General features: G+C 47.0%; 1 protein-coding gene across 1 annotated transcript in view; it reads right to left on the bottom strand.

The window, feature by feature from the left end:
- Nucleotides 1-6,816: 6,816 nt before the first annotated feature.
- Vapb (VAMP associated protein B and C) overlaps nucleotides 6,817-14,754 on the bottom strand; it is a 52,052-nt gene continuing 44,114 nt past the window's right edge. Inside the window, exon 6 of the mRNA XM_027946433.2 lies at nucleotides 6,817-13,472. Within this exon, the coding sequence (XP_027802234.1) occupies nucleotides 13,314-13,472 (159 nt within the window). The 3' untranslated portion in view covers nucleotides 6,817-13,313. The remainder of the gene's footprint in view (nucleotides 13,473-14,754) is intronic.

Consider the following 14,754-nt stretch of genomic DNA (forward strand, 5'->3'; position numbering starts at 1 on the left):
CAACACTTCTCCCAGCCCTCAGGTGTTTGGCTCTTTCCTTTCATTCAAATCTCTTGGATGAAATGTCACTCCCCCACCCACCACTGGCATCCCAAAAGAGCAGCCCCCTTGTCCCTTGTCCTTCTACCTATTGTCCCACCATTCTGTTTTATATTCTCTATAATGCACTCTGACCACTGTCTGAAATGTCTTATTTATTCATGCTTATTCTCTGCCTCCTCTGCCTAGAATGTGAGCTCACAGGGGAAGGTAGAGTCCACGTATGGCCATCTTTCCAGTGGGTCAGGAGCCTGCTGGAAGGAGCCTCAGTAAACATGGCTAACAAGGTTGGTGATCCAGGGGCTGGGATGGTAGCTCAGTGGTAGAGTGCTTGCCTTGCACGCGGGAGGCCCTGTGTTCGATCCTCAGCACCACATAAAAACAAAGAAACAAAAATAATATTTTTTTTTAAAAAAAAAGGTTGGTGATCCTGGCTCAGCCTCACACTGAGACCTGTGAACAGGCCACCACCACAGGGCAGGTGCTACATCACTCAGGAGGCCCACCTGAGTCAGGCAAAGGGATTGATCCTCAGCATCTTGCACAGGACATGAAGGCTCAGAGAGGAAAGGCATTGGCCAAAGATCACACTGTAAAGAAAGACCAGGGATCTAAACCTGAGCAGCTAGACCCCAGAGCCAGAGATCTGGGCCTCCATTTCTCAGTTCCCAGGTTCCCAGAGGGGATTCCCTGCTGTATTTGGGGAAAGCAATTGGGTGGTATTTCATGGAATCTGGCAGGAGCCATAGCCCCAAGAGGTGGGTTGATTGAGAGACGCTTCCTGGCTATCCTCAACTGGACCACACTCTCTGGCCCCCGTTGGCTCCTGGGAAGTGCAGAGGTGGAAAAAGGGCTCCCTATTCTCCCAGACAGGGCCAAGGGATGAGGGCTCATTTCAGAGGCAAGGGGTGGACACCCAGCCTCCAGACCCTTTGCCCCCATCCCTGAGTCTCAGTCTCCATGTAAACCTGGAGGGAGCTCTGCATCCACAGAAAGGAAGAAGGCCCAGAGTCCTAATTCAAAACAAAATTAATGTTCTCCATTGTATGTGCAGTCACGTTTGGGGTGGGGGGAGCCCATGCAGTTGATAATTTCATAGCCCAACTCCCAGGAGAGTAAATGAGCTTTTTTTTTTTTTAATAAAAAGTTTAAATTGCATACAGCTCTCAGAGGCCCATTAACTAACAGATGCTGGTTATCAGAAGAAGTTATTTCCCTGCCTTTCGCTAAGCGAATGTGTTTAATCTCCCAGCGGTGCTACTGGGTGAGAAGCCGAGTGTGGCTGGGGACTGCAGCCCCCGCGTGGGCCCTGCTCTGTGCGTCCTCTCCTGGGAGCCTGGTGACTCAGGCAGGCTGGAGCCTTCTGACGCAGAATGTGGAATTGCATTAAGGCCATGGCAGGGGCCGCTTCACAGCCATTAGTGTCACAGACGGGGGGGGGGGGGGGGGGGGGGGGGGGGGGGGGGGGCAGGAGGGAGGGGCTGTTCCCTCCTACAGGGGGTGAGCTTGGGCAGCAGGCTGGGAGCTCCAGTGTGCTCTGGATGTCCTTAAGTGACAGGAGGCCAGTTCCTCTGCATACATGAAACCCACCCCCCACTAAATGGATTGTGAAGATGAGTAAATTACCTGTCGACATTCCTGAGAGCTAATGTTCCAGGCTTCCAGCAACCCCTCCTCCTTCCTCGCCTGCTTGCTATTCTGTAGCCAAACCTGCCCCTGCCCAGCGCTCTGCACCCACCTCCCCTGCCTCCAGCCAGTCCACACCTCAAATTCTCTCCATCTTCATCAAGCATTTATTGATATCTGAAGCTAAAATGTCCCATCCATTCCTTTTCTCTCCTTTAGACTGAGCTCCTTGACAGAGGGCCTCCTCTGTTCTGTTCCCCACAGGGTCCTGCAGTCCCAGAAAATGGTGCCTGGCACATAGTAGGAACTTAGCAAATAGGAACTAAATGAATAAATGCTTGGAACTCAACCATCAGGGTGGGAATCACACATTCTAGATGCTGGCTTGGAATTCTGATGTTGCTTCCCCACCCCCCACCCCCGCCCCCAGTCAGAATGTCAGAGCAGAACCCAGGCATGTGACCTTGAGGGTGTCTGTTTTCTACTGGTCAGGCGGTACTGAGAACTGCTGTCCCTGAGTAGGGCTACATAGGTCCTGGCCTCAGGTCCCTAGGGAGTCTATCTCAAGCCCCACATCCTACTAAGGGATACTGGGAGATCGTCCACCCTTGTGGGAACTCAGGACAAAAATCTCTATCCTTAGCTTTGAAGTGCCCCTTGTCATCAGTTTCTCATGAGCTGAAACCTGATGGTTTCCAGGGCTGTGGTCTTTATTTCCTCAGGGTTACTGACAACCTGCTTCTATCCAGCATTTGATTTTTTTTTTAAATCCCTCTGAAGAAGAAAAAAGTAAGAAGACATAGATGGTCACTCCTTCTTTGAAAGTCAGTTGTGGGGGCTGGGGATGTGGCTCAAGTGGTAGTGCGCTCACCTAGCATGCATGAGGCACTGAGTTCGATTTTCAGCACCACATAAAAAAAATAAAATAAAGATATGTGTCCACCTAAAAAACTAAAAAATAAATAAATAAAGTCAGTTGTATCCATTTAGTGAAACCCCCACACACTGAGCACAGCCCGGCACCAGGTGCAATGCTGGTGCAGCAGAAGGCAGGCTCTCCAGCCCCCAGCCAATGTGGGCAAGGACACACACTGCCACCTCCACTTCCTATGGAAGTCACAACAAATTAGGGGGAAAGAATTAAAAGGCACAAAATCAATGGATAATCAAAATAGGAGGTGTGAATGCAGTCAGCAAGATGTCAGCAAGATTCTGGAAGCTGGAGAACTGGTGGAAACATCATTGAGAGCAGAGAGTGGAGAACCAAGCATTAGTAGGCCAGGCAGAGTGGGGCAGAAGTACATCCACTAACACCACAGGTCCCCCCAAAGGCTTCATCAGTGGCCCAGACACCACAGAAGGCAGGGAAGCAGTGGGGTTTATTTCATAAGTCAGTAAAAGGAGTCATACCCCCAGCTCATCTCCTCACCCCTGGAAAGACTCAAAAGTCTAATCCAGGGATCTGGACTTAAGCAGCAGCCTAGATTAAGGTATCATGCTAAAAATACAGGTAATAAAACTCAATGGTGACATTGCAGTCTCCTTCTCCACTTGACTCCTAGAGATGGTGGTCAAGTGCATGCTGCCAGGCAAGAGACTGCAACATTTCAACTCTTTAAATACTGTCACTGAGTGGGGGATAGTTCTGTGGTAGAGTGCTTGCCTAGCACACATGAGGCCCATGGTCAAACCCCAGCACTACCAAACAAACAAAATTGTAAATAAAATTATAAAATAGAGGGAAAAAAAGGCAAAAGAAAATTGGAAATTAAATTTTTCCCAGAATCAAGAGAGAAAAACAATCAGGAATTCAAATTGTGTTAGATTTCCTAAGGGCAAACCCAGAGGTTGGAAATCAGTTGAACAACATTTTAAAAAAAAAATGTTTTAATTGTAGATGGGCACAATACCTTTATTATTACCTTTTTTGTGGTGCTGAGGATTGAACCCAGTGCCTCACCCATGCTAGGTGAGTACTCTACCACTGAGTCACAACCCCAGCCCCAATGGACCAACATTTTGGAAATCTTCATGATGATTCGCAAACTTGTCTTTTATATCCAGCACAACTATCAATCAAGCAGGATGGCAGAATGGGACATTTTCAGATAAGACAATTTCTCAGAAAAAAATGTCCTCCAGACTCCTTTCTTAGAGGATGTCTCCCTCAAAATGAGGTAGTAAAACACAAAAGTGAAAAACCAGAGACCTGAAATGAGAGGACCCAACCCAAAAAAGAGCAAAGGAAGTACTGGCAATTGTTGTGAGTGAAGTGTGCTGCAGGCCCAGATGGCAGTCAGTTCAGAGAAGAAGAGAATGGAGAGCTGCAGGAATGCATTCTTGAAGAAATCCCCAGAAATTGCCGATGGTGGGCTGGGGTGTACAGCATTTGCCGAGCGTGAGCAAGGCTCTTGGTTCAATCCCTGGGACTAACTAAACAACAAAAAATTATTGATTGCCTGATGTGAGTCAATGTGCAGAGATTTATACCTCTGTCAGGATTTGGTGCTGAATTCATGATAGATACATCGGAAAGTAAGTGAATAAAACACTAAGACTTAGTAAATCCAGGGGAAACAAAGAGTTATATATAAAAGGTAAATACAGTCATAGAACATCCAAAACACAGCTGTGGAAATATATTTTAGTAAACTTAATCATTTGAAGTATACAGACACAGCCAAATTTATGTCACTACTCTAAAAGAGGAAAGAAGGAGATCTGTGCTTCGGATAGGGCTGGAAGGAAGATTCAGAGTCAATTCCTTATCTTCCTTAGGAGGAAATCAATTGATGACACCAAGAAGTGAAAAATCAAGAATATAATCACATTATTTGGAAATATAAAGGTTAATACTAAAGGAAATAACATGGCTGACCCTGGGAGGTGGAAGACTAGGGTGATAGGGACTGCTGGTTTCCATTATGAACCTGTAACAACTATTTGGCTTTTTATAGTATGCACACAAAATAGTTAAAAAAAAAAAAAAAAAAAAAAAAAACACCGCAAAACCAAATCCAACAACAAAACCTAGAACTTCCCTTCAAATTGCTTTCAATCCAGTAAAGGACAGACTCTGGTAAGATGGGGTTCAAATGCTCAGAGAGGTGGAGTGGCAGCCCAGTGGCTCCCACCGCAGGCCTTCAATGCTAATGTGTGGAAAAGGCACTCTGGAGTCTGCAGATAGAGATCAACCTCCATGTCTGAGCTTGTGGGAAACAGGAGGAAGCAAACCAGGCAACACACACTAGCAAGCTGAATATTAGTGGAAGGTTTTGTCATTACTCATGGGAAATATTTCCTGTAATTTAGAGCCACTTTTAGGGCTAGCAGTGTGACTGGGAGGAGGGGTTGAAACCTAATGGGGGTCCTGGCATGGCTTTTAAAGTCTCCTACCTTCCTGCACATTTTCTTAACATGTTTGAAGTAGCAGAGGCATGTTTTCCAAAGTCCATAACACTAATTTTGTGTTTCTCCCAATTTTTACTCTTTCTTTTCTTCTTTGAAGTGATTTGAACATGGCTAAGAAAACAAAATCGCAAGTTCTACTTAAAGAAACAAGAGCCTGGACTCTAAGTGCAGTTTTGGAGGGTTTTTTTTTTTGGCTTCTGATGGGGCATGTCACTCCCATTACAGGACCCTGGGCAAACTCTCAGGGACTCATCTTCTAATGCAACGACAAAGATAATGGCAAATCTGTGAGGCAACTGCCTGGAACAGCTCCTTTTGTTGCTGTTTAGAAAATGCTTCTACTCTACAGCTTAGCTCTGGAGACCACCGTCATCCTTGTTTCGCATGGCACAGAAATGTGCCTCTGTCCGCATCCTCTGTGAATGCACAAAGACGCCAGACATGCAAGTCACACCGACAGGCCTGGACTAGTGCAGTAGGGGTATTGCTAGCACAGGTCAGGAGTCAGAGCACAGGCAGTTGGCCATAAAGGTGGATCCTGCTCCCCAGCCCCAACCACCTCTGTACCCTGTGCCCCAAGTAGCTTTCCTCTGAGTAAAATAATGTGGATTCCTACCCAGCCCCCATCCATACCCTTAGACTTCCTGCTGCCCTAGGCGGCTCTCTGTGTGGTAGACTATATCCCTTCTGGCCTGACTTCACTGCAGGTCTTGTGGGCTTTCAACTGTCCTCTACTCATATGAACAGCTGCTCTACCTTACGCAAAGAAATGCAAACTAAAACCAAGACATCAAGTGTACTTTCCAGATGAACTAAGATCAAAAGCTAGACCAGGCAAGGTGCTGGCAACAGAGGAAGGAAATAGGTCCCAAAGGGACCAGGAATTGGTGTGTGCTCTTTGCAGACAGTGGGGGAGTTGTCTAAGGAAATTTAAAATGAAGGTGTCCTTGACCCAACTTCTCTTCCAGGAATGCAGCCAGGACAGCTGGCTCACTTGGGGCGTGTGCTGCAGCTCCGCCTGCGCCAAGACGACGCTGCAGCAAGGCACCTTGGCTGGCTGAGTGAACCAGGAAGCACCTCACACAGAGGACAAGTGCAGGGCCACCTGAAGAAAGACAGCCGCACCGTGTGTGCTAACGTGAAGTGACCTTCAAGATATACAACATTCATGACAGGCAGGTGGAGTATGCTGCCGTTGGTAGCTGGAAAAACACAAGGGCTGTGCCCAGTGTGCACACAGGGTCTCTGGAAAAAGGACGTGGGTTTAGGGTGGAGGAGGACTGGCTTGGCACTTATACGCTTGGGTCTTGTGTGAGGTCCTACCACTTGCCTGTGCTACTTTTCTGAAAAAAGTAAAAATTGTTTTCATTAACGTTTTGACAACACCGTAAGGTGAGGGACTGTCAGGCACTACTTAAAGACAGAAGCCACGAATCTTTCAGAGCTGGAAACAATTTACACCAGTGGGTACCTTCAATCAAGAACAGGTGCTTCCCCAACAGGAAAAAAATGGAATGCAAGTGGTCTGAGTGCTAAGCTGTCAGGCATGCGTTCTTCCTCAGGGAGATGCGAAATCTGGCCTAGGTTGTCTCCCTAATTTGTTTTCTAGTGCAAAATATCCACCATTTTCATTTAATCCAACTTCCTGTTCCTAAGAAGCAGTGAGAGCGCAGAGCAATCCAAAGCACACCTAAATGCTCTTAAGCCATCTATTCAGAATAATTTTACACTGAAACATCCTTTAAATGTATTCAGAGCACAGAATTTATTGAACATAATACGGCAGACAGCTCATACAAAAGTGTATGCCTCGGCAAGAACAGGTTTCATCGGACAGACCCAGAACATGTGAGAACATGCTGTGAACAGCTCTTTCAATCTGGACACTGCACAAATACATCTCCTTCCCTCTGGGAAACGTAAAGTCAGCCATAAAACTGCAAATTTATTACATATCAGATAACCAAAATGTATTATGCTAAAGAACCCTTTCCTGCACTGACTTTTTAAATGAGTTCCATGTCAAAACAGGAAATACAAAAAGGAAAAATTATGAAAACTACAGCATTCTGAGACTTCTCTTAAAATACTCAATTCCTAAAATGTTAACAGCGTACACGGAAGTCACGATCACACATCACAAACTGCAGAGATCTTTTTTCAAGATACGGAAAAAGATGTAAAGCAGGTCAGGGACAATATGCATTACCGAAGCTACTTCTTTTATTTGAAAGGCGAGAAGAGATGAAGGGAACATTTAAATAGATCATTTTGAGTTTCTTATAGGAAGTTCCAAATGACAGCAGCTTATAAATGAATAGAAGGCAGGAAGGCAGGCAGGTGCTCCTAACAGGAATGAGGACCAAATGTACTTTGCATTTCTCTATGTATGAACTTGAATCTCCATACTTAGGCTGCTTACGAATAAAAAATATAAAATTGAAAGCATATCAACTAATTTCTCAGCACCCCTGCAGTATCTAACATACAGAAGGTACACACAGTTTCAGTATCAGACAATAAATTCTGACCTTTGAATCCAAGTTAAAAGATTGAATGGGGAAAAAAATTAAATGAATGCCACCCTAAAGGGTTCACAGCTGAATTTAGTTTACTTCCAAAAAAACAACATAAAGAGGGGCACGCAGGATGCCTGTTCACGAAAGGAACCGGGCCCTTCTGTACTGCAAGACAAGGGGCAAGATGACGCTCGTCTTCAGAACAGCTCTGCATTCTTGTCAGCACTCGGGCTTAATGAGACTGTGTTAAGAGATCTGATCAGTCTCCCTGAGCTGGTGTCTCCTGAAGGGAAATAGAAAACAGGTAAGCAGATGTGGCTTTGCGCGCCCGCTGCTGCTCCACCTGCAGAAGCTGGGCCACGCTCCTGAGGCTCATCAGAATGCAAGAGGGAGTGAGCGTCCATCCTGCACCCACCTCCATTAGCAAAATGATGGAACCCACATCAGCCCGCTGCTGCAATAAAGCAACTGTAACGGGCATTGTTACAGGATCAATGTTTCCTGGTTTGAAAATAAACATCAGCATTTATCTAGCAGCAGCGGGCGATGCTCCCACAGCACTGTTTTATTCAACTGACATCTTTTAATCAGAGCAACCATATTGTGGCAACATTCCAAGGTATCATAATTGCAAATATTTATGGCAAGTTGGATAATAGCTATAATTTTTTTGCTAGCTTTTTCCTTTTCTACGGATTTGATGCAGACATTTTCTAATGAGTTAATTCCATTAAGAAAAAAAAAATCTAAAGTAATTATATTCGAGACAACCTCTCATCCGCTTCCCCTGGCTTCGCTTTTAATGATAACACATAGCTGTTTATGTGTGCTTGTGTCTTTTTTAATTTTTCAAAATACCTCCATAATACAAATAAACTAAAACAAAACCTCTGTTTTTAAGTGCGTAGATATGGCAACAAGCACCCCCACCACCATCAGGGAGGTCTGGGTCCCCTCGGCAAAGGGTGGGTGACCTCATGAGCCCCAACTCACAGTGTTCCTGGCAGCTGAGCCTCGAGCGCCAAGCACGCAGCTAATGGGATTCGGAGGCCAGAGGAAGGGCACTGCACCTCACCGTGGACCCGCTCCAGGGCCCCCAGCCTGCCCCTCTCCACTCATCTCCTTATCATCGTCTTCTACCTCTGCTCCCTTTGCTGATTTCCTGGAAACCACAGCGCTAATTCAGGCAGGGGCTGGAAATACCCGTAGTCCACATGCCTATGTTCACACCCAGCACTTCCGGAGTGCCTATTTTAATGAACCGCTCTTGCTCACGTGTAACTTGTGAGTTGTGTAAAGCCTCCACATAGAGCATCCCCATCACTGCTCGCAGAGACAGACTGGCAGTTTCCTTTCGAAAGCCCCCAAATTCATCCCCTGGGTGAGCTGGGCAGAGATCTCTAAGCAGTGAGAAAATGGAAAAGGCACACCCCTTCACTGCCCAGAGCGTGTTCAGGTTCTAAAAGAGGAGGAAGGGGGTCTGAACTAGAGTGGCTTCTCCTTGCCTCTGCTGAGACAACTAGACTAGACCCAAACACGAGGGTGTGCAGAGCTCCTTCCCCAGTTCCCACCAGCAGGTACATGCAGGGTTGAAGCTATCCATGGGCAGGCCTGAGCAGGGGCTGGTTTAGTTCTAAACCAGAAGTTCTGAAAGATGCCCAGCTTAACTTTCCGAAGCCTTCACCTCCTCATGTACAAGACAGAGCCTTCCTCCCTGGGATCAGCTGTGGGTGAGGACTGTCCATGGGTGAACTGGTGTGGTGCTGGACACAGCAACTGTCTCTGAAAGGATCCCACCAAAGCAGCTGAGGGAAAAAGCCTTCTCTAAGTCCATTCAGGCCAGGGACCCTGAGGGAGCCAAACTTCATGGGGACATGTGATTCCAGAGCTGCCCTTGGGTTCCCAGAGCAAAGGCTGGCCTCATCAGACCTGGCACCCATCCACCTACACTATACAAACGCAATTCCCAGTCTGTTCATCTCTGAAGGCACTCATTCTCAACAGAGCAGACTGGGCCCAGGTCCACACTTAAGTCTCCTCTGACAGGGTACATTGCTAAGTTCCACTTGACTCCCCTCTTTCAGCAAGCTAGACGGGCTCTGCAGGAGAGGTGGGGACACCACCACCAGTAAGGGAACACCAGAGAAGGTCTGGTGGGTGATGTTACCCAGGTATACAGGTGACTGAAAAGCCCAATACTCATGGCTCTTGGTTTTTGATTTTAAACCAAGGATCTCACAAACCATAACCAGAAATTTGTACATGGGCCAGTTCTTTTGAGAAGGAGCTGAAAATGACAAATGGCACTTTATTTTGGCATGGATTCCGAGTTTGCAAATACAAAGATCTGTGTGCAAAAAATATAGGCACCATTTGAAAACTGTCAAGCTACTTACATATGGCACACATGCCACACACACACATGCACGCACACACACGCACGTGCACATACAGAGGTTGTTTTCAAATTAATTTGAAGGGCTATTTAGCTCTGAGCTTTCACCGCATTCAGTTATATCTGACTCAATACAGCTGCAAGCTGGGCACTGATATCTTTCGATAGCAATTCTGTTCCTAGGATTTGTTTGAAAGCGTTTAGGTTTTCATGGATCACTGGAGGTTCTTCATTTTCCCCCTTCTGTGTTATGTAGGTCTAAGCCATCTCTCTAGGCATAAACTGTCCACTGGTAAAAATCAATTTTGATTTTATCACTATTTATTACTGCTAGTGCCAGCAGTTTAAAAGACTAGAGAGGGAAAACATGCAAACTAGGAGGAGAAAAAAAATTACAGCCGGGTCCTCACACCTACCAATACACAGCCTGCTCTCTTTAAGAGGTATTTCGTATCACGCTGAGAGCTTAAAATTATCAATTTGAAAATTCAATCCGTAAACATTTACAGGGCTCTGCTGTTGCTTCCATCTCCTCTGTGCGCACGTGGCTGGCGTTCCTAAAGCCAGGGCACCCAACAGAGGAGCTGTGAGTACAGCACCCAAGGGAGGCTGGCATCCCTACTGGGTCTCAGCCTTGCCCTTGCCCAGTTATCAGTCTTTTCGTCTCTGGGCAGAACAGAGGGTTGTCAGAATTCCACATTCACCTCTTCTTGGCTTTACTGTTTTCTTTCTTCGCTTACTCCAGAATGACACCCTGAATGTGTACATGTCACCACATTCTCCGGAGGGCTTGTGGCTCTTAGGCAGTCCTTGAAGAAGCAGCCCACACTCCACCAGTTCACCTCCTGGCACACTTCTTACTGCCAGGATGACTCTGCATGACCTGCCTTCCCACAGCTCCCCTGCTTCTCTCCTGGTGGAGATTCCTTCTCCACTAAGTCAAGAAGCCCACAAGTTAATGTGTGTTCCGCAAGTCCCACCCTCAACGGGGGAAGGAGAATGCAGAGGAGGATCTGCTGAAAGAGACAACTCTGCATTTTAAGGTATTTGTTTGTTCGTTTTGCTGCAAACCAATCTGCATCCTCTGAGAAACTGAGGAACTTCTCTTAGACACACCCCAAATACAAAAGTCACTTTCTAAAATCCAAACCTCACCAGCCTCTCAGGCACTCTTCAAACCCCACCACTGGTTGTTCTCATGAGCTGTTTTATCAGGAGACACAGCCCTAGCCTTTAGGACCTCGGGAGGCCCCGCTGCAGCATCATGGGGCTGCATTGCTCCCCTGGTACTTCTGGAGGCCTTCAATCACTCTCCTCTCAAGACTACACGGACTAGAAGCCACAGAGACACTAGTCTGCTGCAACATCTCCAATTAGCAAATTTTAGCCCACTTTCAGAAAATTAAGTGGCAGAAGGCACGTGCCTCAAAGTTCAGTCTTCTCACTTCCTTTAAGCACTGAGGCTACAGGGAAAAAATCATGATCTAACCTACAGTGGTGTAGCCTTCCCCACAGGCACGCTCCCTGCAACCCTAGCTCAGCAGAACAAGGCCTGCTTGATGTCTTCTGAGAGCACCAGGGGTTTGTAGTAAACTTCTTTTCAAAAATATAGAAAGCTACTTACTCAGATGGACCACAGATTCCCACTTTGCTGGCCTTGAGATTCCAGTTGACCAGAGCTAGTGTTGGGAGCAATGTGGCTCAAGATGCATGAACTTCCAAAACTGTCATCTTTTTGATGAACTAGTCGGCTCAAACTCACACACACACAGGGCCATGCCCAGCACCCGCACGAGCCTGTAGCACAGCTCCCTGACCAGAGCAGGGCTGCTTCTCACTGAAGGGCAAGGGCAACAGGCACCAAGATGTCAACAGTTCAATTTTCATACTGTCAGTTGAAGCCAGCCAAACACGCATGCACGCACGCACGCATGCACACACACACGCAGCTAAACCTCTGAACCCAGATTTCTCATGTATAGGGCTCATTTTAAAATCTTCTAATGGCAAAATAATGATGATGATAAAATAATAATTCCCCTCATACAGCAAATGTGACAAAATGACAAAAGAACTCTGAATTTGGGGGCTTTATTTTAGTTTTTTTTTTTTTTTTTTTAAGATGCTACATAGTCAAACAGAATTGGATTGGTCTTTTACGGCACAAAATTAATTCACAGTCAAACCTTCATTTCCACTCAGATTGGCGGAGGAACCCGCCTAGACCGCCTCCCAGAGCTCTCTCCCTCTGCAGGCGCAGTCCACCTCTTCATCCTGACTCCCTGGGGGGGCCCACAGGAGGTCAGGCCCATATGTGGGCCTGTGTGCTGGAAGTCTGAGGGTGACTGAGGGGGCAGAAGAGCAATCTAGAAGACTGGCCACTCTTCTCCATTGATACAGGTGACCTGGAGTTGACTGTCCCTATAAATTTCCTCCTATGACATTTTTTACTGACCGACACAGAAAATACCTCCTGGCAGCTGTTCTCCAACATTCCATTACCCCTCCCCACACCCAGAACCTCCAGAGACAGAGGAGCCATGGCCCCAGCAGCAGTGCCAGCCCAACCCACTGGCATTATATAAGCACAGGTGATTTTTAGGCCACAGCATTAACTGCTCTCTTGTGACAATAACACATGAGATGAAATACATTAAATAAGTTAAATATGCATTAAACATCTCTGAATAACAGTCCAGTTTCACTACGTGAACCAACGGTAACTTAGCTTGGTCCCACTAAGAGAACAAAGCCATGACATCCCCAAGGGACGGGCGGTCATGAGTGCCTACCGCCCGTGGTGGGCACACCTCAGGCTGCCACGGCACCGTGCTTCCAGCTTTTGCCATGTTGGACAGTCCCAAGGAACCGGTGGCTTGGACAGAACTGAGGACATGGAAAAACAGCCTGGGGCAGGAGTGGGCAGCATGGGGGCTGCCCTGCAGGGGACTGTACAGCCCACCGCACTGGGCTCCAGCTCCTGCTAGCCAGCACCAACAGGTGAGGAAGAGTGTCAAGGCCGACCAGGGTTCAAAAGGACAGTCACACCCCGCCACGGAGGTGCCAACTGCGGCTTCCCTCATCACCAACAGAGATCATTCTCCCCCAATCATTTGCTATATGTTTTAACTCTCTAAAAGATTGTTATATTATGTTATATCATGTGCATCTGTGTGTGTATGTGCGCGCGGGGAGGGGTAATTGAAAGGCAAGACCTGTGAGATGTCATCAGACGTTAATTCTTTTTACACATAGTTATGATAAATTTAAATTCCATGGTATGGTGGATGCCTCGATCTGACTCCCATCCTTCACATGCTGCCCTACAAGGCAATCTTGCCTACAATGACACCGACGATGAAGAACAAGACCACCAGAGCCAGCAGCCGGGTGCTGAGGCCCTCCTCCTTCCCGGTGGCAGCCAGCGCGGCGATGGGGCTGTTGCTCGGCACCGTCTTCCTCATCCGGAGCCCATCTTCTTCCTGTGGGAGCAAATGCACATTTCAAAAATAGTCCAAGCCCCGATGACTCTGTTCCACCACAGCCTGTACACACAGCAGCTGACGCCTGCAGAGAGGGAAGGGCTAGCTTGAGGCCATTGAGGAGACACTGCCAGAAGCCCTCTATGTCATCCACCCTGTTGGTGCCACTAGCTGTCTTTTTACAACACAAATCTAAGCTGCACACTCTCGGTTCTCCATGATTTATGGAAAAAGCTCTTCAGAAGGCCATCCAGGCCCTTCTCATCCTCAGTCGCATCCATCTCAGTGGCGACTCTGCACGTTCCTCCTCCCGTGTGCAGTCCCAAATCCTCTATCCTTCTTGCCTCACAGGTACAGGCTTCCCTAATCAAGTCACTACTGGCTTTTGAAATCACAGGCACTTCTTAGGACACAAACGTACAATACAAGAAACTACAAAGTGGGGGACCCGGAAGCTTTCACGTGAAGAGCTGTACAGAGTTGGCTCCTGATGAGTTACATGCAGATTGCTGAAATCAAATGGCATCTGGAATAGTAACTGTGACTCACTTTCATACACTCATCTCAAGTATTTTCTACTCAATGTGTGGATTTCTCACTAAAGAAGCCACAACTCCTTCCATCCATATACAAAGATACCTGCCACACTTTCCCTGCAACATCAGACAGGTGAGGAGCAGGACGTCTTCCTCTCCTCTGCATCCAGGGTCACTGCCTCTGTTGCCACGCACTACCTGAAGGCTGCAGGCACTCTGCGATCTCTGGGTCACTTGCTATATGCCCTCCAGGTCACACCCACCTTCCTGAGCAGGGCCCAGCACCAATGCCTTTCTGTTCTGCCCAGGCTTATCTCTGCAGCTAGACCTCATGCTGACTGCTCCTTCTACTCTGCTTAAACCCACCCAGCAGCACACTTTCTTTTCTCTTTTTTTTTTTCCCACTTCTTTCACATTCACCAGGTGCCTAAGTGTCCCTGCGGTCAACAGCCCATGGGGCAGGCTCCCTCTAGAAACATAATCACTGGTTGGAATCCATAGTGCCAGCACATAGCAGACTCTCATTGAATTTGTTGGCCAAATGAAAGAATGAACCGACACAAAACAAGAAATCAGAGTTTGGCAGGATAAAGAATCTCCCAATGTCAAGATCAGTCTGATAATATTTTAAAGATATTCTGCTCATGGGGCATGGCCAACACCACTGCACAGTGATAAATGACTCAATTGTTTGATTAATTTTTAAAAAATCAGCACAGCAAAATACAGTATATATTTTATTGAGT

This window comes from Marmota flaviventris, chromosome 2 (genome assembly GCF_047511675.1).
Source record: "Marmota flaviventris isolate mMarFla1 chromosome 2, mMarFla1.hap1, whole genome shotgun sequence".
In the NCBI taxonomy this organism is placed as follows: domain Eukaryota; kingdom Metazoa; phylum Chordata; class Mammalia; order Rodentia; family Sciuridae; genus Marmota; species Marmota flaviventris.